Here is a 24,813-nt window from a genome sequence, read left to right on the forward strand (position 1 = left end):
CAGGGGAGGAGAGGAGAGGAATGGATGATACGCCGTTATTTGTTCCACATGGGGGCAAACCTACACGGGGAAAGAGAACCATCGGATCCTTTGAGGTCTCCCGAGATCTCCTCATTCCAGATGACGTAAGAGCACAAAGCAGGGATCACATCACAACACCATTTTCAGCAGGTGTGCAGCAGCTCACCACCATGGAATTCTCTTTCAAGCCCTTGGCTGGACATTTTATCAGCATGACATTATACTCTCAGACTTCCTGTAGGCTGGAGCTACCCATCAGACCTTTGTCACAGAAGTGCAAAATGGCGATAGCAATTAGTCTATAGTCCCATAACTGCAGAGTCAAGGAGCCAGGAATCCAACTCAGCCCCTGCATCCAAACGGTACACTTTTAGCTCCGCACTGAACCCTACCTACCTCACAGTGGTCTGGTGCCCAGCTGGGAACCCAAGGAGCAGGAGGTGGCTGCCCTTGTTTTGAAGGCTCTCTGGAGGTACAGGAAGTCATAAAACACACAGACTCCAGGCTGACAGAAGCAAAGAGGCTCCCAAGAGAAACAAAGTCGGTACTGGGGCCTGAGAGGATGTAGTTAGATGGCAACGTAGCCAAGGTCAGGGTGAGGCAGGTAGGAGTGGGCAGGTGAGGGAACAGAACCGGCAGCTCAGAGCTTACAGCCAAGGTCCTGGGGCAGAAGGGACCTGCATGCTCAGCCCAAGGGCCTCACAGTGTCCTCAAAGTCCAAGATGGAGTCTTCAGAGCTGGGCAGCACCCAGAGCTGGGGCATTTTGGGGGACGGAAGAAGTAAAGGAAAGATATATCCCGTTTAAAAGTGGGTAGAGCCACCTTCACCCACAGCTCTGCTCTCAACAGGGTCCTGCAGGATGAGGCAGACAGAGACACACAACCCAGGGGGAGGGGCATCTGGTCAGGTAGAGGCCTGCTTCAGAGATCCCTGGGGAACACTCCTGAGGGCATAGGGACTCCAGACCCTCCTTCTGGGGGTCTGTGTGAACCCCACTCACCAGCCCTCATTAGCCTGGCTTTGGCATTCTCCAATGGGCCTGTGAGCAAGCTCCCAGCCCCTGAAGATCTTTCCAATCTACACCAGCAGCCTGCCTTTAACACACCGGCACGCGTGGCCTTGGGGCTTCCAGCCAAGCTGCTCCATCGGCCTCATAGCCTGGGACCAGGGGAAACTGGTGGGCGAGCCCTCACAACCCCCAGCTTCACAGCCCTCAGGCCCCGTGCCAGCCCCACCTGGCCAACTGCCTACATTCCAGACTCCTGCTTCGGAGACCAAGGGCTCATTAGAGTCTCAGGCTGGTCACGGGGAAGGGCTGAGGGTCAAGGGATCAGAGTGGCCCTGGGAGGAGCAGTAGAAGACTCAGCTGACAGTCTCTTCCCTAGGGAGCTGCAGCTTGGTCTCTTTCATCTCACTCCGGCCCAGCGACCTAAGCAAACTTGCTAATGGCCTCCCCAAAGCCTTTCCACACTGGGACCTTCGCACAGGCTGTCCCTGTGCCTGGAATGCCCGTGACTCAGGTGGATGCATCATTCCTCTGGCCCAGAGACACGGTGTGAAGAGGAAGCCTCTGTGGCGTGCCAGAGGGGCAGACTGAGATTGGGCCTGGGGGAGGTGGGGAATCATTTACAGCAGGGTTCTGAAGGCTAAGTAGGAGTTTTCCAAGAGGAAGACCCAGGGACACTTTCCACAGCTAGGAAAGAAGAGAGCGTGGAGGGTGGGGGAGACCCGTGCCACCCAGCATGACCCTCCCCAGCTCAGAGAGAGGAGACGAGGCGCACACACTCACCTGCTGAAGAATAACCATGGTTCTACGTCAGCGCACCTTCCGGGGTGACCGGATTCTGTGGGAAGAGACCACACCAAGACCTGAGCCCCGGGCAGCTCTGATCCAGCAAGGCCACCTGGGCTCCTCCCCAGCCCTCCGCTCCTCCCCTCCCTGATTTCCATCCATCCCAGCACGGGGCTCAGACTCGGTTGTTGTTATCACCTCTACTGCCCACAGCTGCTGAGCCTCTGCCACCCTCTCAGCCTTTGACACCCAGACCCCCAAGCGACTCCTGGAAAGTCGCATATTTAGCCCCACACCAGATGTGAAGCTCAGAGAAGGATCATCACTTGCCCGAGGACACACAACAGAGCAGGGAAGACTCAGGACTAAGACTTGGGCTCTGGCACCGCAGTTCAGGTCTACTCCAGGAGTCAGAGGTCACGTGGCAGAGTAGTTTATCACCATGGCCCTCATCTCCTACCTCACTGAGCACAGGGCTAGCTAGGGCCAGAACCTGATCTGAGTAGAACTGGCTGCCCTGGGCATGGCCACTGGAAGCAGCTGCAGCCCCTAGGTCCTGGCGTGAGGTCCCTTCGTCCCTGTCTGGCCTGCCCCCCAGAGTGAGCATTAAGTTCTCACAAGGGCCCATTCAGACGCACTGGGACATCTGATCCTCTGCCCACAACACTACCTGACACCTGAGCCCTGACCCCCAGGCCCTGGGTCTCCATGGGCACGTGGTCCTTCCGGAGACCTACACCAGCCCGGGTAACTGACAAGGAAATAATCGCACAGGAAGAGGCTCCTGCCCCATTCGTATTAGCACAAGACTGTCAAGACAGACCCGAACCTTGGACGGTGGCTCAGGACAAAGCTGAAGCTCCAAGCGTCAGGGAAAGTCATGGGGTTCTTTTACCCCACAAACGAGGCTCAGGACACCCTTATTTCCAAAACTAAGAACTAGCCCATGCATGAGTTTTTCAGATTGAGAACACAGAACCATTTCTTTGTCCACGACTAAGTCTGATTTTACCTCGTCTCCTCAGCAACACTGGCTGGTGGCCTTCATATTCCCAAGTCACAGATGGGAAATGCAAAGCATTAGGCCACCGAGGGGAAGCAACTTGTGTAAGAAAAGAAAGATGATCAGAGAGAGAGATGACCAAAAAGACCAGAAGGGAGAGAAAAGCACCCATATCCCATCCTCCTCTCCCCTCCCCTCCTCTCTATTCTTCTCCCCTCCCCTGCCCTCCTCTCCTTTCCTCACCTCTCCCATAGCCCTGGATGCCCCCATCCTGTCCCAGCCCAGAGACAACTCCACAAGCCCCTTTCTCTTTAGCCCTTCCCTTCCCCAGGATACAAGCCTCCATGGACCCTGCTGGGCACATTTTCTTCCCATAGCTATGGTGGCAAGTCCCCTGTAGGTCCAGGGAAGTCCAGTCCCAGGAACGCGAGGCTGTGATCAGCGGCTCCAGAAGAGGCCCCAGCCTATGGCTCCTCCCAGTCCAAAAGTCCCAGGGCAACACATCCTTACCTGGATCTTATCCGCAACCTCTGAGTCGCCACCTCCCAGCCTGGGGTCAGGGGCCACAGGACAGGAGGACCCTGCAAGCTGAGGCTGGGCTGGAGTCTGCAACACTGCCCCAGCCTGAGTCTTCCCCCGAGGTTGTTCTGGGGTCCCTTGGCCTCTTCTGTTTTTATGTCGTTTCCCTGGGTCACTCTGTTTCTTTCTGTTCAGGGCAGCTGTCCAGCCAGCACTGACACCCTCCCCTCCCACTCCAAAGCCTTCTCCCAGGAGGCGGAGCCCGAGGGGGCCTCCAAGGTCTGGATACAGTGACATCAGCACAAGGGGCGGGCTGTGCTGGGGCTGAGAGGACTGTCCAGAGGCTGCCCAAGGCGCTGTGGGAAGCACTGGCTAGCCAGCAGGGATCCAAGGCATGGAGGCCCCAGGAGGCCTGGCTGGCCAGGGTGGGACTCTGGCCTGGGGTCACCTATCTGGCTTCAGGGGACTCTTGTTGGTATATGTGTCACTACCTGCCATCTCTGCGTGGTTGGGGCCCCTGATCTGGTCTCGCCTTGGTCGTGATTTTGCTGGGTCTCAGTTCCCAGTGGCCTGCCTGCAACGACTCTCCACCACAACACTACAAGAGCCGGGCAGTGGTGGCACACACCTTTAATCCCAGCACTCGGGAGGCAGAGGCAGGCGGATCTCTGTGAGTTCGAGACCAGCCTGGTCTAAGAGAGCTAGGTCCAGGACAGGCTCTAAAGAGAGAGAGAAACCCTGTCTCGAAAAGAGAGAGAGAGAGAGAGAGAGAGAGAGAGAGAGAGAGAGAGAGAGAGAGAGAGAGAGAGAGAGAGAGAGAGAGAGAGAGAGAGACACCCTATCAATGGGCAGGCTTGGCAACACCTGGGCTCTCAGGGGACACGACATCCAGAGCAGGACTCCCCAAGATGTGCCCCCACGAGGCTTTTCAACCCACTTCCACGGCTTGTTCTAGGGGTCTTGTGTGTGCCATTTCCTGATTGCCCAGACATTTCACCAAGTCACCTGACCAGGAGCAACATTGGACAGGCGGAGATTCATCCAATGTCAAACAATACGTGTGATTTCAAAGGGGGTGGGAATGAACAGGATACAAAACACTCCTGGTAGGTGAGGAAGGTGACCCAACTGGAGGACTCCCTCCTGAGACCTGGCCCTTTCTCCCACCCGCCAACTCTTGGCCAGCAAAGATGCTGCCTATGGAGAATCTGGGGCAGGGAGCCTCGATGGCGCAATGGCGCCGCCTGCTGGACACAGTCAACTGCTACAAGACCATGGTTGCAGCAATTAGGGAAAGCAGCATCTGTAGGTCAGCTTCCGCCGGTCCCAGGGCGCCGCAGTGCAAGGTAGCGCACAGGCCAATGCTAAAGGGCACCCAATGCAGTCCTCACCCATGGGGCTGCTGTTTAGGGGCCAGGCAAGTAGTGTGGGCCTACACAGAACCGGAGAGACACAGGTAGGAGCACCCAGAGTTTCCTCGGGGTGCAGGTGCTGGTATGGAAAGACGGGGTGAGAGAGTGGTCTAGGAATCCGTTTGGGTCTGTTTTGTCACCTGAGATCAGGTGGTCTGTCGAAGATGCTCACCTTGACTGGGGACAGAAACCTAAGACTCAGCATGGCGGCTCCTGTCATAGCAACCCTGCCTCTCGAGAAAGCATTAATCCCTTTCTCACCAGTTCACACTCTACCGTACCTCTCCAGGCTCGGCCTGCTTTCTGCGCCATCTAGAAGGAACCTGGATTTCCAGCGCCTGAGCCTTTTTAGGGCACCACGTCCGAACCATTGCAGACCTGGACTTGGTTCACACCGCCCTCAGGCACCTCCCGCCTCTTCACGGCCCGTCGGTCAGTGCGGTCCATCCTTTTCACCTGCGCCTGCGTCCGTCCTAACCCGGCTTCCGCCCGTGGCCCCGCCCATGAATTCCGAGCTCTGGCGACCTATACCTCCCCAGCATCTCTGCTCAGCCACCTGTGTCCCTGACCTGTGCTGTCTCCTCTCCCCTGGGCCAGGACACAGGCCTTGAACCAACGGGCTGAGAGTAAATTCCGCGAGGATTTGTGCATCTTCCCAAATTGCTGGAAAGGTTGCCCAGGGCCTGGGATGGGCAGGGCTCAGCAAAACCAGTCCCACAGATTTACAGAAGGGAACCTGAAGGATGCCACAGGGCTCAACAGGCAGGCAGCAAGGCCAGCCTCACCTGGGACCCCCAAGTCCTTCCTTGCTTATCCCTCTGACCCGAGGTCAGCTACTCAACGTCCCTTCCCTCCTTTCCGGGCACGGGGCTGTGGATGGATGAAGCAGACAAACACAGGAAGGTCTTTCAAGAGTGGCAGTCAATATTTATTCTGAGAAGGTAACATGCCCTTGACCCCAGGGGGCGGTGACCTGGAGGAAGGAAGGCCAGGTCCTGGTGGTCCCTGTAGTGTGGGCTGCAGGGTTGAGCACCTGCAGCAGGCACACTGGAGCCTCCCGGGTGCACAGGGTGACAAAGCCACTGCTCTCCCTGCTCGACACTGTCCTCACCCCGTCCAGTCCTCATGGCTTCCTGGGGACCAGAGGTCCCTGCACAGCCAGGAGCCAGCCTGGCCTAGCCTGAGAGGAAGGAAGCAAGAGCAGGGCTGCTGGCCCGGTTCTGGTTCTGCTGGAGGCGGTAGGCAGTGGCTCATCACCAGGAGAAGCTTAAACAAGTTTGCTTCCTGGTTCTGGTTTGCCCTGTGCCTCGGAGGGATATGGCTGAGCTAAGACCCACATGCCGGGTCCTAAGACCCAAGACGGCATAGCGGGTGCTTCCTCCTCCATTCCTGACGGCAGTCTTTGTCTGCAGTAGCCATTGAGAAGTGGTTATTTGAACACGTGGAGCGTACGGTACAGAGACACGCAGTAGTGTGGAAGTGGTGTGACCTCGCTCTTATTCTTGTAAGAGTCCCCACGAAAGGAGTCACGGGCCTCACGCTGCAGAGGGAGGAATTGAGGCACAGGAGGTTTAAGTGCTTGCTCATGGTGGCATGCACAATCCAGGCCCAGGTCTTTGAAGGGAAGCCCCAACTGTGCAGGAGGAATTCTCTGAATTCTCTGAATTTCGCTGCCTAGCCCTTCCCATGGCCTGTGTCTCAGGCTAAGAGCAGAGCTATCGAGGAACAAGATGGCAGTCAGAACCCAGCCCTTCCAGCCGGGAAGAGGATCACATACTAGGGACCAGAGTCACACTCCCAAAAGGGATTGCTGCTGTTGACCTAATCTTCTAAGCCTGGTCTGGAAGCCCAAGGGGGGCACAGGAGGGACCCTGTGAGCCACAGCACCAGTCTGAACAAGAGCCCCCAGGAAGGCAGTCTGGACCAGCCTGAGGATGCCCAGGAACTAGCACACACTTCTCCATCTTCCTCCGGGACTCCTCTGCGCAGGTCCCACTTCACCCGTGACTTTTCACACTCAATGTCCAAATAAAAGCCGAGGACCAACAAAATGAGTTTTAGAAAGAACAGCGGGTAGGGGTAGACTTCCCTTTACACGGAGTTTTTTTTTTTTTTTTTTTTTTTTTTTTTTAGGTGCTGAGACTATCAAACGTTGATGACTGAAAGGGATATTGGTGGTTTGTACAGCAAGAGCATGGTGACCTCCTTGCTGTCTGGGGGATGCTGGTACAGAGGTCTCTGGACAGGACAGGCGAGTCCCTGCCTGAGACACCCAACAGATGACATCACCCTGAAGGCCTGGCACCATCCACCCTGGCTCCTGGAGCCCTTTCCTCTGAGAAAACCCCCAGGTCCTTCAACAGAGGCAGTGTGTGTGTGTCCCCCTAGGGTCTCCCAGAGTCCTCCATCCACCTGCCTGACCCGGCCACTCCTTCCAACATCACAGGCAGAGGCTGGGGAATAACACTTTCTCAGGGGTGTGGCCACAGCTCTGTAAGAGATGGGGGTGAAGTCAGGGGGTGTCCACCTCTGAGAAGCCTAGGGCGGCTCTTTGGGCTAATTGGGCAAATCTATGTTGAGTAGCTAAATGGGACAGGGTATTAGACAAGGAGCCAGTGCCTCCTGCATACGTCCAGGCTGATGCCCACTAAGAGCTCCTTCAAAACAGCTCATAAAAAGAGGTGTAATGGGACCGGAGATGTAGCTCAGTTGATAGAGTGCCTGCCTAGCATACACCAAACCCTAGGTTCGAGACCCAGCACCATATAAACTGGTGTAGTGGTGTAGTGGTACATGCCTATAATCTCACCACTGTGAAAGTTGGCAGGAAGATAAGAAGATTAAGGTTACCTTACACTGCTATAGAGTAAAGACCTGGAAGGGGAGCTAAAAAAACGGGGAGGGGCAGGGTGAGGAGTGGCGGGGCTCGGGACACGGCAGTTTGTGTGGTGTAAACAACTGACGTCTTGGCACTCCTCGGCAGACAGGGCCTGGGGAAACATTTTCGACAGATGGCCCCTTAGCAGCAGAGCCCACTGGGTAGAGAGAGCTACTTGAAATCTTAGGCAAGAAGACGTCCTCCAAACACCGAGGCTCGGAGAGGGGCAGGGCTCTCCTCAGGTCACGCAGTTGGTCAGTGGAGGAGTGGGGAAAGGGCCCCCCCCCCCCGTGTCTGGTTCCCGGGCTGGTCCCAGGCCAGGTGCGGACATGCAAGGACTGGTGAGAACTAGCGTGGCCGGGCAAGCGGGCCGGTGTCACACGGCCGTGAGGGAGGCGCTGCTGAGAATGTGCACAGCCACGGTGCCGGGCAAGTCGCTGGGCTGCCGGCGACTGCGGTCCTGGAGGTGGAGGGTGTGGAGGGCCTGCAGGTCTTCTGGGTCCGTCTTCAGGCACACCTGGCCCAGGAATTCATCCTTCAGAACTCGGTGGTTCCAGATCTGAGGGGAGATGGTGGGGGAGGAGTGTGTCCAAGACCAGGGGTGTAGCCTGTGGCAGGCAGGGTGTGAGGGCAGAGCCTAGAAGCCTCTTTCCTCAATTGTCCTGGACTGAGGGATTGATGCCTTCTTGTAGAGCCTCAGCTCCCATCAAAGCTCTCTACCATGTAGAACGCCTAAACTCTCGCCACTAGCTTGAACTGAGGGGGTAAACTCAGACTTGACCTAGTTCTGCTCCCAGCCCCTTTTTCCTTTGTTTGTTTGAGACACGGTTTCACTGTGTAGTCCTGGCTAGCCTGGACCTTGCTATGTAGACCAGGCTAGCTCCAAACTCATCGAGTTCTGTCTGCCCCTGTCTCCAGAGTGCTGGGATTAAAGATGCGCATAGCCACACCCAACACCTCATTTTTAAGATTCAGGTTGAATCACCTGCCCCTCAGGGTCCTTTTCAGCTTCGGTATCTACAAGGCTATGATTTGCCCCATTGGGATCCACCGTTAAGAACACTTGGAAAATCTAGCAGCTCCCCTGGGATGCTACACATTTGTTTACAGATGGTTTCTCGCCCAGAGAGAGGCTGCTCTGGGCTTGGGGGACCGAAGGCGTCCTGAGAGAAAGGAGCTGTGCCCAAGGACACTGGCATTCGGATTCCCTCCTCAGGCCTCTTTGGAAACAGCCACAAGTCACACGTGATCTCAGTATCACTTTCCCAAGTGACACTTGGTGGGAGCACTGAGGAGTAGTGGCCAAGGCTTGGACCACTGACGCCAGCTGGGAGACCAGCCTTGCTGCCTCTCAGACCCAGACTGGCTGGGGGTGGAGATCGGGAGCGGGCGGGACAAGACCGCGGGAGGGAACAGGATGGACCTTACCTGCACGGTGATAGGCTGAGCCAGCTTCTTGCGATAGAAGACGCCTTTCACATTGTATTCCGGGGTCGAGGTCCCTCTCTGCACGGCCGAGCGGACCTTCTCACCCTCACACTTAATGATCACGTATGAGTTTGCCCCTGGAGAAAAGATGAGGAGCTGGGCTGAGGACAGAGCTGGGCAGAGCCCAACGGGACGGGTGTCTGGGAGGGGACCAGCTAATCTGGTTTTAGTCACAATGGGGAAGGGAGACAGGAGCCTGAGCCACCTTCCAGACAGGAGAAGGGAGGCATGGAAGTGGCCTCTGGCCTGCAGTCCTGGCCCACTCCTTCTTACAGATTTCACACCTTGGCCTAGAGAAAGGTCTGCTCCCCGGGAAGCCTTCCTGAACCCCCAGTGCTATCTGAGGTAGGAGGAGGTGGGCCTCTCTGGAAGCCCACGTCACCTCCTGGATGGCTGGGCCTGCAGAGTGAGTTCTGTAGGTGCTGGGGTCTCAGGAGGCTGGGGTCTGTGTGGAAGGAGGCAGGGCCTGAGGTAATCTCTGGATGAGCTCACCTGTCGGGGAATCCTTGAGGCCAGCAGCCCCTAGGACATGGACCTGGGTCACTTGCTGAGGGTAGCCACACAGGGAGCTCCAACAGGTACGAGGGGGCTCATCCAGGCGCAGCTCCCTGATACAGGGTGAGGCGGGGGAGCAGATGGCAGGAAGATAAGAAGACGGGTTCAAAGTCAGGAGCAGTACTTACTGCAGACATTCACTTAATCCTAAGCCAAACCTCATAGCAGACCCAACCATCCACTGCCACGGGCTTCCAGCCTCTCTGTCCCCCCTGTACCCCTACCCCAGCAGGGTCCCATCCTCCTCATGGACCACAGTGCACTGAGCACTTCCTGCATGCCACATCCTCCTGTTGGGCATTATAGATATTATTCTACATCCTCAAAATGGGTTTAGCAGCCCCCATTGCCCCCCATAGCCAGTCTCCATGGGACAGGGGTGACAATCCAGCTGGGTGGGTGACTCCACCCATACTAACACAGACAGACAGGGTCTGAGGGTGTCAGACCCTCTTTCTAGAGTTGGTCCCTACTTTCATCTATGAGATGGAGTGGTTAGGCCTCCCATTTGGGGTGTGAGAGGATAAACAAAATAAGCGAAAGCAACTTTATAAACTGAGTCGCTGCTCCCAGTCAAGACCAATAGAAGCTGGGCAGGCAAGCAGGGGAGGAGAGAGGCAAGGGATGCCTATCTCTGAGGATGCTGATGCCCGGGTACCGAGCCTTGAGCAGACACAGACAGGCTAGAGCTGCAGATTCCACCAGGCCCAGCATGGACTGTGGGGTCACCAGCTCTCGTCCCCGCGCACCGCACCGGCAGTTGGAGGGGACGTCTGTGAAGACTCGGAGCAGGAACTCGCCAGTGTGGCCCGGCTCGAAGGTGGTGGGGATGATGACGTAGCGTCCCTCGGGCTGCTCCGTCCGCAGGAAGACGCTACGCGAGTTGATGTAGATGGAGCTGGCGGCCTTGTGCTGCAGGCTGTGCATACGGTACTGGCGGTTCTCTTCCACCTGTGTGGAGACAGGAGGAGATGGGCCGCACGCAGGCCACATGCGAGTCTACCCCACCTCCTGCTGGCCACCATGAAAGGATCATGGATTGGGAATGTTCAGAACTAGAGAATCTAGGAAGACAAAATCAGGTCAGTGTTTGGCTAGGGCAGAGGAGAAGGGTGAAGAAGCACAGAGGTCCTTGTGCTCACAGATAAACACCAGGGAAGCCAGTAATGTCACGCTCACAGGGAGGAATGTATAACCTGTCCTCCACCCAGGAGGCTGGGAGTGAAGACAGTTACAGCCTGCTGACCCCTGCACTACCTGTGTGACCAAGACCACACCAAGCCCTCCCACAGACTTAAGATGTCACATGTAGCCAATCCATAGAGCCTGTCTTTATGGAAGATGTCACATGCAGTCACGCCTTATCCTTTATTGTGCACACAGGATTGAGTTAATTGCCACCAGGAAACTTTTCCCCAGATTGCGCTGGGAGATCACATACACACACCTGAAATCAACCACCCGCTGTCATACTCTCAGAGTTTGAAGCAGCACCCGCTACTGAGTTGTGCTGAACTGGAATTTCTTCTTGCTTCACACCGACTGACGCTCTGCCGGCCCCCCCCACGGAAGGGTGACTGGATTGGGTGGCGATGACCACTGGAGTGGACCCTTCTCCTCACAGCGAGGATAATCTAGTGACGATGTCACCAGGTTGCAGGTCTTAGACTACTCTTCTCTTGGTTTTTTTTTTTTTTTTTTTTTTTTTATGCCTTTGAGACAAAGTCTCTTCAATTCACTTTGTCATTAAGATTGTCCGGGGGCTCCTGCTCCTCCTGCCTCTGCCTCCTAAGTGCTGGGATTACGGGCATGTGCCACCACACCCTGCCTGACCCTGCAGTTCGGTCACAAAGGGATCAAGGGCTCTCATCCCCGATCCCCACCCCTGCGTATCCGCAGTTCCACGATTTTAGTTACCTACAATCAACCACGCTCTGAAAACAGCAAAAGGAAAACGCAGAGATAATTTATACAGCTTCGGTTTCAGAAGTGCTGAAATCCTGCAGCGGTTCACTTTCCTCAATCCGGGACATGAGCCCCTTGTCTGGCCAGTGCATCTGTACCGTGTTCTGGACCTACAGATTAGCCGCTCACGAGCTGTCTTCCCTGTGGCCGTGGTGTGGTGTTATCTGCAGATTGGCACACCCACTGGGAGTCTCAGAACTTATCTTTGTAGTTTGGGAGGCCAACTTACCAAGACGTGCCTAACTCCCAGCCCAAATCCATGAAATGACACCACCAGCTGCCAGCACATCCTAGACAATCGTGGATCCCATACCATCTTGTACACTACAGTCAAATCGATGCAAGCCATGACATGACACCAAGTGTCACAACACGTCAACACACTACGCATAAGCCAGCACAAGGGATGGGTAAACAGTCTTGTCATCACCACTACAGGCTGGAGACCACACATGCACCAGTATCTCACACCTGTGTGGGTTCAGTAGGTTCTCAAGAGCTGGCACATGTGTGGGGACCTGTCATGCCAATTGTCCCCCCATACTAAGCATCACAAGTGAAGGACAATAAGCCAAGGGGAGTGGCCAGAGCTGAGTCTACCTATTTCTGCACAAGGTCGCCTACTTGGCAGCCCAAGAGGTTACAAAGCTTCCAACCCAAAAGAGGCTGCAGGAGAGGAAAAGCTCAGCCCTAAGAGGGCAGCAGGGCCAGCAACAAGGCCAGCAGGCACACAACAGCCGGCATCCCTCACCACAAGTCCCGCTGGCTGCATGTCTCACCTTATAGATGTCGAAGCCGATGGCCAGGTTCTCGCCTTTGCCCTCTCGGCGAGTTGACCGCTTGGGCCGCTGCTGAATGCAGATCAGAACTTCATCTTCTGGCTTCTTGACTTCAAATATGTACTGCAGGTGTGGCCATGAAAAGAGACCCATGGTGGGGCCGGGGTCAACCTCCCGTGCTCCCAAGAGCCTGGACTCCGGGACTAAGCCTAAGCCATGTTGGTGGCATGAGCTTGGGCCACCCCATCAGCTCTCCAAATCAGCCCCCAATCTGGGATATGAACCTATTAACTTATACAGTGACTGCCCCACCCGAAGACTGGGAGACCTCAATGGTGGTAAGTGCTCACCTCAGAGCCTAGCACACTCTTGGCGCTCAGTAAGGACACCCTGAGTCTAAGGACTAAGCACATGGGCTCTGGCTGGCCGAAGAAGCTGCTGGGGAGACTCCCCATGGCGGGCACAACCTGGCGACATTTCCTGGGAACAGCCAAGTCCCCGAAAGCCAGTGTCCTCATTGTGACCACACGCAGTACAGACAGTAAGATTGGGACGTCATGACCCCAGACGGTGTCCACTGGGCCCTCACTGCACAGATCGTCATAATGAGGCCCAGAGACAGTCAGGGTCATTCCTGAGGGATGCAAGGGCCCCTGGCTGGGCAGGGGTCAGGTCTCACAGCTGCTGCAGGGTGGGATGGGGTGGTCCTTGCACATGCCCACCTGAGGGTTCTGGAAGAAAGTGTCCTTATGGTTGATGCAGCCTCCACTGCGGTTCTGCTGCGGGTCCTCATGCCTCGTCCAGGCACCACGCAGCCGGGCCTCCTCCCACGTCTTATGGATGCTCAGGTAGGATGTGTTAAGTAGGCGGCACTTAATGATGTCGGTAAAGTACCGGCACACATCCTCGAAGGTCATCCTGTGTGCAGGAAGGCACGGAGCCCGGTGAACCCCACAATGCCCTTAACCACAGCTCCACAGAAGCAAGTTAGACACAATACTACCAAGACCCCAAATCTCTCTCGGGCCTCAATTTCCTCATTTGTAAAGCCGGGATGAGCCTAGCAACAGTTGCCTGCCTCACAGGGCCGGCAGGGGATTGAGCAAAATGAAAGGGTGCAACATTGTTACCAACACAAAGAGCAGCTGGCGTGCTGGCTGTGAGGGCGTTTTACGTGTTGACAACAGTGTGCGCATCTTAATATCATACTGCTGGGTTAAGTACTGATCATTGGGAGGCAGTTACAGGTGTGCATGGCATGCAAGGCGGTCTGGGCCAGCCTAGGGGAGCTGTTTCTCTCCTTCTACTGTGTGGATCCCAGAGATGGAAGTGAGGCTGTCTGGTCTGATGGACAGTGCCTTCTCACCACCCATGAACATCAGGTATAAACTGTCGCTACCCATTATCTTTCATGGCGGCTGTCAGGCCTGAATCAAGACACCCCCATCCCTACTTCCAGGCAGAAGCCAGGCACACCTTGAGGAGCCTAGCACACTCTTGGCGCTCAGTAAGGACACCCTGAGTCTAAGGACTAAGCACACGGGCTCCGACTGGCCGAAGAAGCTGCATGAGGAGCATGGGTCAGGCCTTGAGGTGCACGGCATGAATATGCATGAGAAGGGACTTGATAAAAGCAGCCCATTTCCATGGAGAAGCCATGTTACTGTTTTAAGTCATCTGACTCCCGAGTCAGACTGCACTCCACAGCGGACTGTGTCCACAGCAGTGCAGACTGGAGGTCCTGCATAGCCCTCACCCACACGGCAAAAGTGGCTTCATTAGGATGCTAGTATCACTGACATCTGATCCTGGTTGTCCTGGGCTCTGTGTAGTATCTACCTCACACACGGTACCCTGTACCTTCTCCTCCCATAGGTGGCTGAATCTCTTATCAAGTGTGCTGTGAAGAACAGCATTGCACCAGAACAGAGTCCAGACGGCTGGTGGAATGGATTCAAGGGAGGACTGTAAGGGAATGAATGAGTTCAAGGGATACAAGAAGAGGGATGTGTGCAAAAGAAGAAATGGATACAGGAAAATGAACAGGTATTGGGGTGCAGAGGAGGGGATGGATACAGGGGAATGAACAGGCATGGGGGTCAGAGGAGGGGATGGATACAGGGATGGCTGGATTTACAGGATGAACAGGTACAGAGACAGATAACGGGACAACTACAGAAGAATGAATGGGTGCAGGGGGTTGAGTAGGTGCACAGGATACATAAATAGGATGGATGGAGAGAGTGGATGTGAGGGATGGGTACAGGGTGTTGGGTTCAGACGGACAGATTTAGGGAATAGGTTTTTAGCAAATGGGTGCAGGGAATGTGAGACAGACACAGAGATGGGCACAGAGGAATGGATGCAGGGGAAAGAGGAAGGGAATAGCTACAGACGATTGGATGTGGTGGGTGATGGACCTGGGATGGGTGCAGGGTAGACACAGGGAGACCAATGCTAGGGACAGAGGCAGGAAGTTGGATGAAGGAGATGGCTGTCCTGAGGTGACCGTCTGCTGGCCCTGTGGCTTGCTTGCTAGGACTAGCCTGGGAGTGGAAAGAGTTCCAGTGTCCCTCAGGTGTGCAGAGAGGACACGGGGTACAAGGACCCGTCTTACAGAGTGGGGAACAGGTTGGAGAGGTGGCCACAGAGCAAACTGATGATGATGGAGCCCCGGCTTCTGACGGCCTGTCACACGGTTCCCGGTCAGCCCAAACTCGGGATGAGAGAACGCTCACCAAAACTCGCCGTCGTCTTGCACGGTCACGCCCATCTTCTCCCGCTCACCCTTGCTCACTTTCTTCCACTCCTCCGAGCTGGGATGTGAGCATCAGGACACAGGTTAAGAGGAGTGGCCTGCCAGGGCCACCTCCCCAAGACACAGCGTTGGACCAAGCATCGTGGTTAGGGAAGCTGAAAGTCACGCCCCACCCAGTTCCAACAAGCCTCCATTCCTCCCACTGGAGACTGTGATCTGTCTTCCTGCCAGGGCTACCAAGCCAAGGAGAAAAGCTGGGAGGAGGTGCTCCGACCCCTCGGGACCACTGGCCAAGTACAGAGCATTTGGGGAGCTAATGGCCTCCCTCCCCACTCTTGTCTGTGTCACACTGGCCTCTGCGACCCCACAGGTCAAGGTCAGCGCACCTTCTCCAGGCCACTGTCCTTGATGACCCCACCCCCAGTCCAGTGTCACATTGCGTCCTGGCCTCTGTGCCGGTACCCACCCCAACCCCGGGCCTCACGTGTCGCTCCAGGGACCATTCCACTCCCGCTCGCCCCAGGGGTTCCTCAGGCGGATCATGTCCAGCTTCTCTGACTTGAAGAAGGCCAGCAGGCCATGGCCCAGGCGCACCTTGCGTACATCCGTGATGGCATACGCGTGGCCCTTCACCAGGCCACATGCCAGGCGGGCTTCCATGTCAGCTGCCGTCACAGCCTGCAGGAGGACAAAGGATCTCAGACAGGAGGGCCACACTGGAATCCAAGCTAAGGAGCCACAATGCCCCCTTCAGGTAGAGGTGGGAACTGCAGCTGCACAGACACGGAACTGACTTTGCTAAGGTTCGAAACCCCAGGGGACCAACCACCTGCAGAGGCCATCCCAGAGTATGTTGGTGCCAACTTGCCCCAGTGAAGCCGACGGCTATATATTTAGAATTCTTCAAGTCTCAATGCATAGGCCTGAGTGACCTAGAATTCTCTTTGCGGATTCGGCTGACTTTGAACTTGGAGCAACTCTCCTGCCTCTGCCTCCCAGGTTCCAAGTACTGGGATTACAGATGTGCGGGACCATGCCTGGTGGTAACACTCGGAAACTTTAAGAGCTGCTTGTGAAAACATGGGCAATAGGAAACTGACCTTGACAGCAGTATTTACTCCAGGGAACTCAGCAGATACCGCAAACCAAGGCTCCATGTATCTAGAGAGTCAGCCGGCCAGGCTCACGGTACCACAGTTTCAAACCCTGACTCCAATGCACCCACCTATCTCCCAGCAGTGACCGAACACAGGGCCCTTGAAGACCGGCTTCAGGCTACCTGCCTCAAGGACTTGCTGCCCCCTTCCAGATGCCCTTAGCTTTGACACCGTTTGCCTTGACAATGTGCCTCAGAGGCAGGGACGCAAGCACCCAAAGGAGTCTGAGGGAGTCTAAAGGGTGTTAGGAGCGTTGCATAGTGCAGGGGGTTAAGGCTGGACTTGAATCGCTGCTCGGCACCATGGAAGGGGAGCTGTGCTCTCCAAGAATGTCAGCCATGGGGTCAAGGGTCGGTGTGATGCCTGGGTCCAGGCTCGGCCCCACTCGGGTGTACTCTGCGCTCCTACCTTGATGGAGGCACTGATGAGGCCACCTCTGCTGTGCACCTTCAACACCCGTTCAAAGAGGTGATTCCTCTTGGCCTCGTCGTTGGCAAAGTCCCCCTCGGTCAGGTCAATGGGTTCGGAAACACCGCCGGTAAAATCTACTAGTGCATCTGCCGTGTTGCCGCCGTCCAGGGCCTGGTAACAGCCTGCCAGCCTGGGGAACGACAGGCAGGGGGTTCCCAGTTGAAGCTCAGAAATAGAGCCAACTGCTACGGTCTCACAGCAAGCCACAGCACAGCCAGCGATGGGGCTCAGGTCTACATTCCCAGTCTCGGGCTGTCGGGCTGAGCCAGCCACCACTCTAGGACTTGGATTTCCAACAATTCTGCGTAAGTTATATAATTCATAATAATAAAAATGTACAACTATAAGGAATTGGTTTTAAAAACAAATGCTGGGGCTGGAGAGATGTCTCAGAGGTTAAGAGTGCTGACTGTTCTTCCAGAGATCCTGAGTTCAAGTCCCAGCAACCACATGGTGGCTCACAGCCATCTATGAGATCTGGTGCCCTCTTCTGGCCTGCAGGTGTACATGCAGGCAGACCACTGTATATATAATAAATAAATTTTTTTTAAAAAAGTGGACAACCAAAAATAGTCCTAAAAAAAACCAACAACAACAAATGCTGTACCTATGCTCTGGAACATTCTAGAAAGTGTTGGAAAAGAACCTTTGGGGTAGAGAGAAATGCTAGTGTTTGCTTGTTATGCCTGAAAATGCAGGACCACTAAATTCCAGTTATGTTTTGAGGGGTAAGCAATAATTCCATAAAGTAGCTTCTAGCCTGGAGAGATGAAATAACTGTGTGCAGAATTGGGAGATCTGTAACCAGTTCCCTGAGGGAACTTTAAAAAGATATTAAGAATCTACTCTGTAATGACACAGTGACTCTGAGCATGAGTAACAGAGAGATAACACAGCACGGTAAAGATAGACACACAAAACAGTGCCACGCTTTGTAAATGCCTGTGAACAAAAACGCGTCAGAGATGTTAAAGAAGCTGGCCTGGTAGCACCGGCCTGTAGCCTCAGCACAGGGGCTAGGAGTTCAAAGCCAGCTTCTGCTACCCAGTGAGTCTGGGAAAAGCCTGCATGAGAGCCTGTCTCACAATAACAAAATGATACCCGAAAGAGCTGCCCTTGATAGAGGAAACGGGGTGCAGAGAATAAAAGAGGTAGCTGGAGGCCCAGATGCTAACGGTCGCGTTGCCTGAAGCAGAAAGGGACATGGCCTTCACTGTCCGATACTTTTTGGATTTGCTCAAAAAGGCATATGCTCGCTTCACAACTTAAAAAGTGAAGAAGAACTGAGGTGGGGGGGGGGGTTGCCGGTTACAGCAATTGTCAGGAAAATGTCCGGGCTAGAGTTCAAATTCCCAGAACCCGAGTAAACACAAGCGGGAATGGGGGCCCACCTGCAGTTCCAGCCCTGGCGGGAGGGACAGGATTCCGAGAGCAAGCTAGCTAGCAAGACTAGCCGCATCAGTGAGCTCTGGGTTTGACTGAGAGACCCTGCCTTCGGGAGTGAAGGGGAAGAGCAAGCCAGGATGTTTCCAGCCTTAGGACTCCACACACAGATACACGAATATACACACGTGTGTGCACACATCTACACATGCGTGTACAAGTATGCACATATACAAAATGTGCCTAAGTATAACACACACACACACAGAGAAAGAAGCAAAGATAAAATAGTGCAGCCACTACGGAGAGTTCCTTAAAGAGGCCCGTTGAATGTCACATGACCCAGAAGTTCCACTGCTGAGAAACACTGGAAAAGGATCAAACCAGAGACTTGACACCTGAACACCCATGATCACAGTGGCACCGTTCACAGCAGCCGAGAGGGGGGCGCTGCCCAACTGTCTGTCTGCAAACAGGTAAAGCATGACTGAGAGCTCCAGCGGAAAGTGCTGGAATAAACGGCAACATAGCCGGACGTTGGAAATATGACGGCTCAGCGGTTAAGAACACATGACTGCTCTTCCAGAGGTCCTGAGTGCAGTTCCCAGCCCCCATATGGTGGCTCACAGCCATCTGTAAGGGGATCAGATTCCTTCTGGTGTGCATGAAGATAGAGCACTCACACACATAGAATACATGAATAAATAAATCTATATGTATATGTATGTATACACACACACACACACACACACACATATATATATCATGCTGAGTAAAAGAAGCCAGACCCAGAGAAACAAATTTAGCAGGATTTCCTGTATACAAGGTGCCCAGGAGAGATAGGTTCATAGGCAAGAAGAACAGAGTTCTGCAGGCTTCAGGGAGAGAAAACAGAGTTACTGATTGACGGGGAAGAATTTCTGCTGGGGTGTGCGTGGGGGGGGAGATTTTGGATGTAGGTAATGGTGACAGCATTGTGGGCAGTAGTTACTGAACAATGAATTGGTGGCTTAGCAAGAAGTACCGTGTATGTGTGTGGGTATATGTGCGTGTGTGTGTGTATATATATATATAATCAATAAAACTTTATTTAAAAAAACAAAACTTAAGAGCTGGAACTGTAGCTCAGTGGTGGAGCACTTGTTTACCCAGCAGGAGGTCTTCCACCACAGCCCCACCAATGGCAGTGAAAACACATTGGCCACCAAGGGACTGGCTCTGCTTTCTTAGGGTTAAATTCTCAGGTGTTTTTCTTTTGAATTTGTTTTTCCTTTTCTCTCTTCCATGTAGGCTCTTGAATGCAGACTCTTGTGATTCCTCTCACACTTTCTGTCACCCCTCCCCCCCCCACATTCCCCAAAGGCCTGGGAAGAGAACCCAGGGAGAAACGTCTTCCATGCTGGCTGGAACCAGCTGGCATTCCTGCCCCCAAATGTCTCACTCCTCAGCACACTCTTGCTCATTCTGTACCAGGTCCTACAAGAGGAGGACAGGCATCTGGGCCACAGTCTGCCATCCAGACCAGGAAAGGCCCCAGGGAAGTTCGGCAATGCACACTTGAGGGTAAGTGTTGACACTAACCCTGAGTGTCAACCCTGCACCCAACACTGCATGAGGCCTGCCTGGGCCCCATCTGCTCCCAGTTCCTCTCCTCATAGTCTCGGTCTCCACTCCACCCCAACAGACCTAGCAGGTAGGGTCCTCAGGCCAAGGCTCTGACCATGCTGTAGACACCAGTCCCTCACCTCTCTGTGACAGAGCCTTTCCTAATGGCCCAGGATGCCCAGCAACAGTCCACACTGGCTTGGTAACTCGGTCTGGTCATCCCGCCCAGACAGCTCCATCCACCTGGTCAACCCACCTGGTCATCCCACCCAGACAGTTCCACCTGGTTAACCCACCTGATCATCCTACCCACAGTCCCACCTGGTCATCCCACCCAGACAGCTCCACCTGGTCAACCCACCTGGTCAACCCACCCAGACAGCTCCACCTGGTCAACCCACCTGGTCATCCCACCCAGACAGTTCCACCTGGTCAACCCACCCAGACAACACCACCTGGTCAACCCACCTGGTTAACCCACCTAGACAACCCCACCTGGTCAACCCACCAAGAAACCTACAGTTACACTTGGTAAACTCACCTGGTCAACCCACCCAGACAACTCTACCTGGCCAACCCCACCTGGTCATCTTACCCAGATAGCTCCACCTGGTCAATCCACCTGATTCACCCACCCAGACAGCTCCACCTGGTCAACCCACCCGATTCACCCACCCAGACAGTTCCACCTGGTCATCCTACCCAGACAGCTCTGCCTGGTCAACCCACCTGGCCACCCCACCTGGCCACACCTACTTGGCATAGGCCTTCTCCACCAGGGCACACCAGAACTCATTTCTGGAGTTGGAGTGGCAGTAAATGAGCTGGTTGTTGACTGTGGGCAGCCTGTCGTCGATGACCACGTCCACCCACTCCCCGAAGCGCCAGAAGTGGAAATGGAAGATGCCGGCATAAGTATCAGGCTTCTCGGGGTCCCATTCCTGCTCCTTCCAGTCTGGGATGACCTAGGGAGACAAGATGAGGACATTGAGAGGCATCTGACTCCTGAGAGAAGGGCAGTGAATGACCCCAAAGAAACGGAGTGCTGGGTTCCAGCCCACCACTGCATGGACACTGGGACTTGTCAGCACTCTGGTCTTGGGACCTGGGTTCCGTATCTGTCAGTCAGAGACTCAGGCTTCCCTCCCCACAAGCCTCCCTCACATCTGTTCCGTCCACCCCAGCCATCCAGGCAGCCCCAGCTGGAAGCCAGCAGCCAAGCCAGACTCCTCTCTGTCTCCCTCTCCACCTAAGCATGTCCTCTCAGCTCCTGCCTTCCCACCAGCGCCACCCTGCCCCCTCACCATCTCTGACTCCCAGTCACTGGAACGGCATTGACACCCACAACCACCCTGGTCCCCACTCAGCAGCAAACGGACAAATGATGTCACTCTCCTAAGGGGTCTCCCACCCGGCCGCACGTCTTGACCTGCTCTGGGCTCCCAGGCCAGCTCCTTGCCCTCATTCCTCACAATTCCTCCTTCAGTGGCCGTTTTGTTGTCCAGGAAGTCCGCCTTAACTCTAGGCCAGACAAGGACCCCATCCCTCAGCCTCTGGGCCAAGCACGTCCCTAAAATCCATACTTTCACTGGGTTATTACAGCAACTGCCCAGTAGCGCTGGTTGTTCAAGGTCCGATAAGATCTGCAGTGTTAGCACGCGTGGGCGGAGCTTCCCGTGGGAAGTGCTTATTCGTGGGCGGAGCTCCCGTGGGCGGAGCTTCCCGTGGGCGGAGCTTCCCCGCGGACAGAGCTTCCCATTTTCTTTCTTTACATCCACCTGGCCCAGGTGCACGTGTGTTAGACATATGTTGACGGCGTGCATAAACGTACAGACACCCCTTAGGGACTCTAGTATCTAGTATTTATAGAGAGTCTTGCAAACTCCAGGGCTTGGACCTGACACAGACTAGGTCAGTGTGCTTTTCAAAGTGGCTCCATCTCGGCTTTACAGGTGAGAAAATTAATGCTCGGAGGGGGCAAGTCGTTGATCCAGTCGCAGGGTCAGGAAAACAACAATAAAAGCTCATGGTCTTTGGAGGCAGGTAGAACTGGGTTTGAGGCTGGGATTCAAACCCAGGCCTGTGTACTGACAGATGAGTTATTTTCCTGGCTGGGCCCTGGACTGTGCTAGACACTGAGGACCAAGATGACCCAGACATAGTACATTCCCGCAAGACGCTTTGAGTCTGGCAGGAGAGGAAGGGACAAAAGCGCCCATGGTGTGGAGGGGAGGGAGATTAGGGAGTACCCTGGCACCAGCCACAGCTCTGAAATGTCCTAGGAGCTGGCAGAGGTGTCCCCAAGGACAAGAGGACAAACAGAGGTCCTCTGACAGCAGGCGGCAGGCAGGAAGAGGGACAACTCAGCCCTCCACGGCAGGACAACCAGCTCACTCTACCATGTGTGAACAAAGTACGGCTGAGCCCCACTCAGAGCACAGGCAGTTCCTTCTAGGAGAAAGCCACCCTGGTTCAGACAGCAGCGCCCAGACACACAGGCTGGGCTGGCACACAGCGGCAGCTTCACCGAGAGGCTGTGCTGGTCGGAGCCTCCACCCTCACACTCCTTTGGGATGTGTTGTTTATACAACTTACACTATCAACGGGGACACACACAAAGGAGAGCTGTCTCCAGGGAGATGAAGATGCCAACTCCGGGAGCAGCACTACCACCCTCTTCTGGAAGGAGCCCTGCGAGGTGCCAGGCACACGGCTTTCTACTGTGTTCCCCCCAGCTCAAAGCTATGCAGGATGGTGCCCCGGGAAGTTGCTAGCCAAGACTGCCACAGGCAGGATTCCAACACGGGCTTAGCAACCTGGGCCCAGGTCTGTAACCAGGCATGGTCCAGTATCGCCAGTTGCTTCCTTTCCCCTCTTTACCTCTGCCTTCACCCAACTCTGTGAGCTTTCACCTCTGTCCTAACCCCTTGCATTGTCTCCCTAGCTTTCTCTGAAGACAGAACACTGAATACAAACAAACAAAAAAAAATGGGGCCTATACAAGGTGGGGTCATCCCACTGCACAGATGGGTAAGCTGAGGTCCAGAGAAACTGCCCAGGGATACAGAATGGTACCCAACGGCCGAGAGCCATGCCCCGAGGGCCTGCCTCCTCCCCTGAGACTCTGCACTGGGTGTTCTGGACAGCAATGGAAGGAGGAGGAGCCCTCAGAGGGCATGGGAGATAAGCCGGGACCTGGGAGGATCATTAGTCAACAGCAGGGTTTGGCCCTGAGCCCACGGTCGTCCTAGAAGCAGATAATGAGGCTCCCGGGCCGGAGATCCAGAGTCAGGATCCCTGGTGGCCTCAGTTTCCCCTCCTGCATCACAGCCATTAGAATTGGCATAGGGTGGGCTCAGAGTAGCTTTTGCTGCTTGGTCTCTGTGCTGCCTGCGGGCAGTGAGGGTGGGAGGGGACAGCACATCTACCCGGATGCCACATCCGGCTACATCACCAGTCAAGGAGGTCCCCAGCCTCCCTATCTAGGCCAGAAGACTCAGGAAGCTGCCACAGATAGATGGCCTGAGCTTTAGGCAGGGACTGTCATGCCCTAAGCAGTGAGCGTATTCAAGCTCATGAGGTCCACTACCAGAGAAGGACAGCGAAGCAATCGACTTCTCGAGATGGGAAATACAAAGAGAGAGAATGAAGCATTACCCCGCCTTTTTCTGCACAGCAAGGGAGGGGGGTCTCTGTCTGAAGACATGACCCAGGCAATAGTGTGGAAGAAAGGATGAAATTCAGTCCCTTTTATTCTGAAGCCATTGAAGAATTAATGGACACACTGGGCTGTAGGGCAGAGATTGGGGAGTTTGAGACAGGAAGATGAATTCTAGGCTTGTCTGGGCTAGACCCTGTTTCAAGGGACTAATAAGGGCTAGGAATGTGGCTCACTGGCGAGTGCTTGCCTAACATGTAGGAAGCCTGGGTTGGATCCCCAGCACCAAATAATCCCGATGTGGTTTCTCACGCCCGGCATCCCAGAATTTGCGAGGTGGAGGAAAGACGGCCAGAAATTTCCACATGGCTGCATGCCAAGTTCTAGGCGGGATTCATATATGAGACCCTGTCTGAGAACCATTATACAATGGTCCCTTAACAGAGAGAAAGAGAGAGGGAGAGGGAAAGGGAGAGAGAGAGAGAGAGAGAGAGAGAGAGAGAGAGAGAGAGAGAGAGAGAGAGAAGAGGACAAGATGTGTCTTCTGCATGAATCTTTCCAAGCCACTGGGACAAATCCCGGCTTACAGAAGCGCAGGAGCCAGAGAACATGCCAAACGTCCCCATGAGGACACAGCCAGCAAAATCCACCCAGTGAGATATCCACATAACAAATGACCTAGTTTCTTCAACAAATAAATTGCAAGAGAAAATGAAAAGCAGCACAGGCCACTGAGCCACGGTTATGAAGGACTTTTCTCTTTGCAAACGGAGAAGAGACTGCTCTGTGTATTTAATGATTCAAGGTAGGCAGCCCTAATCTGAAAAGCAAGACCCCCAAATCTGAAATGTTTTGAGCACAGACGTGATGTTAAGAAGATTTGGGAATTTGGATCTGTGGGTTTGGGGTTTTCAGATTAAAAATGCTCAACAAGTAAAACAAATATATAAATACCAAAAAACCCCCATCAAATCTAGAATTTTGGATTCCAAACATTGTTTGGATTACTTCAAGAGTAAACATATTTACTATACATATTTAAAAGTTAACATGTATGGGTATGTTGCCTGTATGTATGTCTCTGTGTACTTGCATGCCTGGTGCCTGCAGAGGCCAGGGGGTACAGATGGTTGTGAGCCACCACATGGGTACTGGGAACTGAACTCAGGTCCTCTGGAAGATCAACAAGCTCTCTTAACCATTGAGTCATCTCTCCAGCCCTATAACTCCATATCTTTCAAACGATTCCTTCTCCTTTAGGTTTGTACCCATCAGCATCGGCGGATGAACTCACGTGGGGAGGTGAGAGGCGTAAGATGCGGTAAGACTGAGAGCGGCTGCTCTGAAGGATGCTCCGTGATCCCTACA

The 24,813-nt window shown here is 54.4% G+C and overlaps 2 protein-coding genes across 7 annotated transcripts in view; both read right to left on the reverse strand.

Annotated features, from left to right (window-relative positions):
- The window catches only part of Myo7a (myosin VIIA), a 68,811-nt gene extending 63,758 nt beyond the window's left edge, over nucleotides 1-5,053 (reverse strand). For 2 of the 4 annotated variants that reach the window (XM_050154495.1, XM_050154492.1), the window contains exons 1-2: nucleotides 3,328-3,543; nucleotides 1,812-1,866 (exon numbers count right to left, since the gene is read on the reverse strand). In XM_050154495.1, coding sequence (XP_050010452.1) covers nucleotides 1,812-1,829 — 18 coding nt within the window. In that variant the 5' untranslated portion in view covers nucleotides 1,830-1,866; nucleotides 3,328-3,543. Of the gene's footprint in view, nucleotides 1-1,811; nucleotides 1,867-2,826; nucleotides 2,977-3,327; nucleotides 3,544-5,029 lie in introns of those variants that run through there. The other 2 variants (XM_050154494.1, XM_050154493.1) reach the window with 2 other exon arrangements.
- Nucleotides 5,054-5,651: 598 nt separating this feature from the next.
- Capn5 (calpain 5) overlaps nucleotides 5,652-24,813 on the reverse strand; it is a 55,166-nt gene continuing 36,004 nt past the window's right edge. For all 3 annotated transcript variants that reach the window (XM_050154522.1, XM_050154524.1, XM_050154523.1), the window contains exons 4-13: nucleotides 20,544-20,752; nucleotides 16,737-16,929; nucleotides 15,656-15,849; nucleotides 15,152-15,229; nucleotides 13,136-13,331; nucleotides 12,414-12,536; nucleotides 10,424-10,620; nucleotides 9,607-9,722; nucleotides 9,055-9,191; nucleotides 5,652-8,185 (exon numbers count right to left, since the gene is read on the reverse strand). In XM_050154522.1, the coding sequence (XP_050010479.1) occupies nucleotides 8,003-8,185; nucleotides 9,055-9,191; nucleotides 9,607-9,722; nucleotides 10,424-10,620; nucleotides 12,414-12,536; nucleotides 13,136-13,331; nucleotides 15,152-15,229; nucleotides 15,656-15,849; nucleotides 16,737-16,929; nucleotides 20,544-20,752 (1,626 nt within the window). In that variant the 3' untranslated portion in view covers nucleotides 5,652-8,002. The remainder of the gene's footprint in view (nucleotides 8,186-9,054; nucleotides 9,192-9,606; nucleotides 9,723-10,423; nucleotides 10,621-12,413; nucleotides 12,537-13,135; nucleotides 13,332-15,151; nucleotides 15,230-15,655; nucleotides 15,850-16,736; nucleotides 16,930-20,543; nucleotides 20,753-24,813) is intronic.

The sequence above is a fragment of the Alexandromys fortis genome, unplaced genomic scaffold (assembly GCF_014885135.2).
Source record: "Alexandromys fortis isolate MF-2015 unplaced genomic scaffold, M_Fortis_MF-2015_v1.1 scaffold_77, whole genome shotgun sequence".
In the NCBI taxonomy this organism is placed as follows: Eukaryota; Metazoa; Chordata; class Mammalia; order Rodentia; family Cricetidae; genus Alexandromys; species Alexandromys fortis.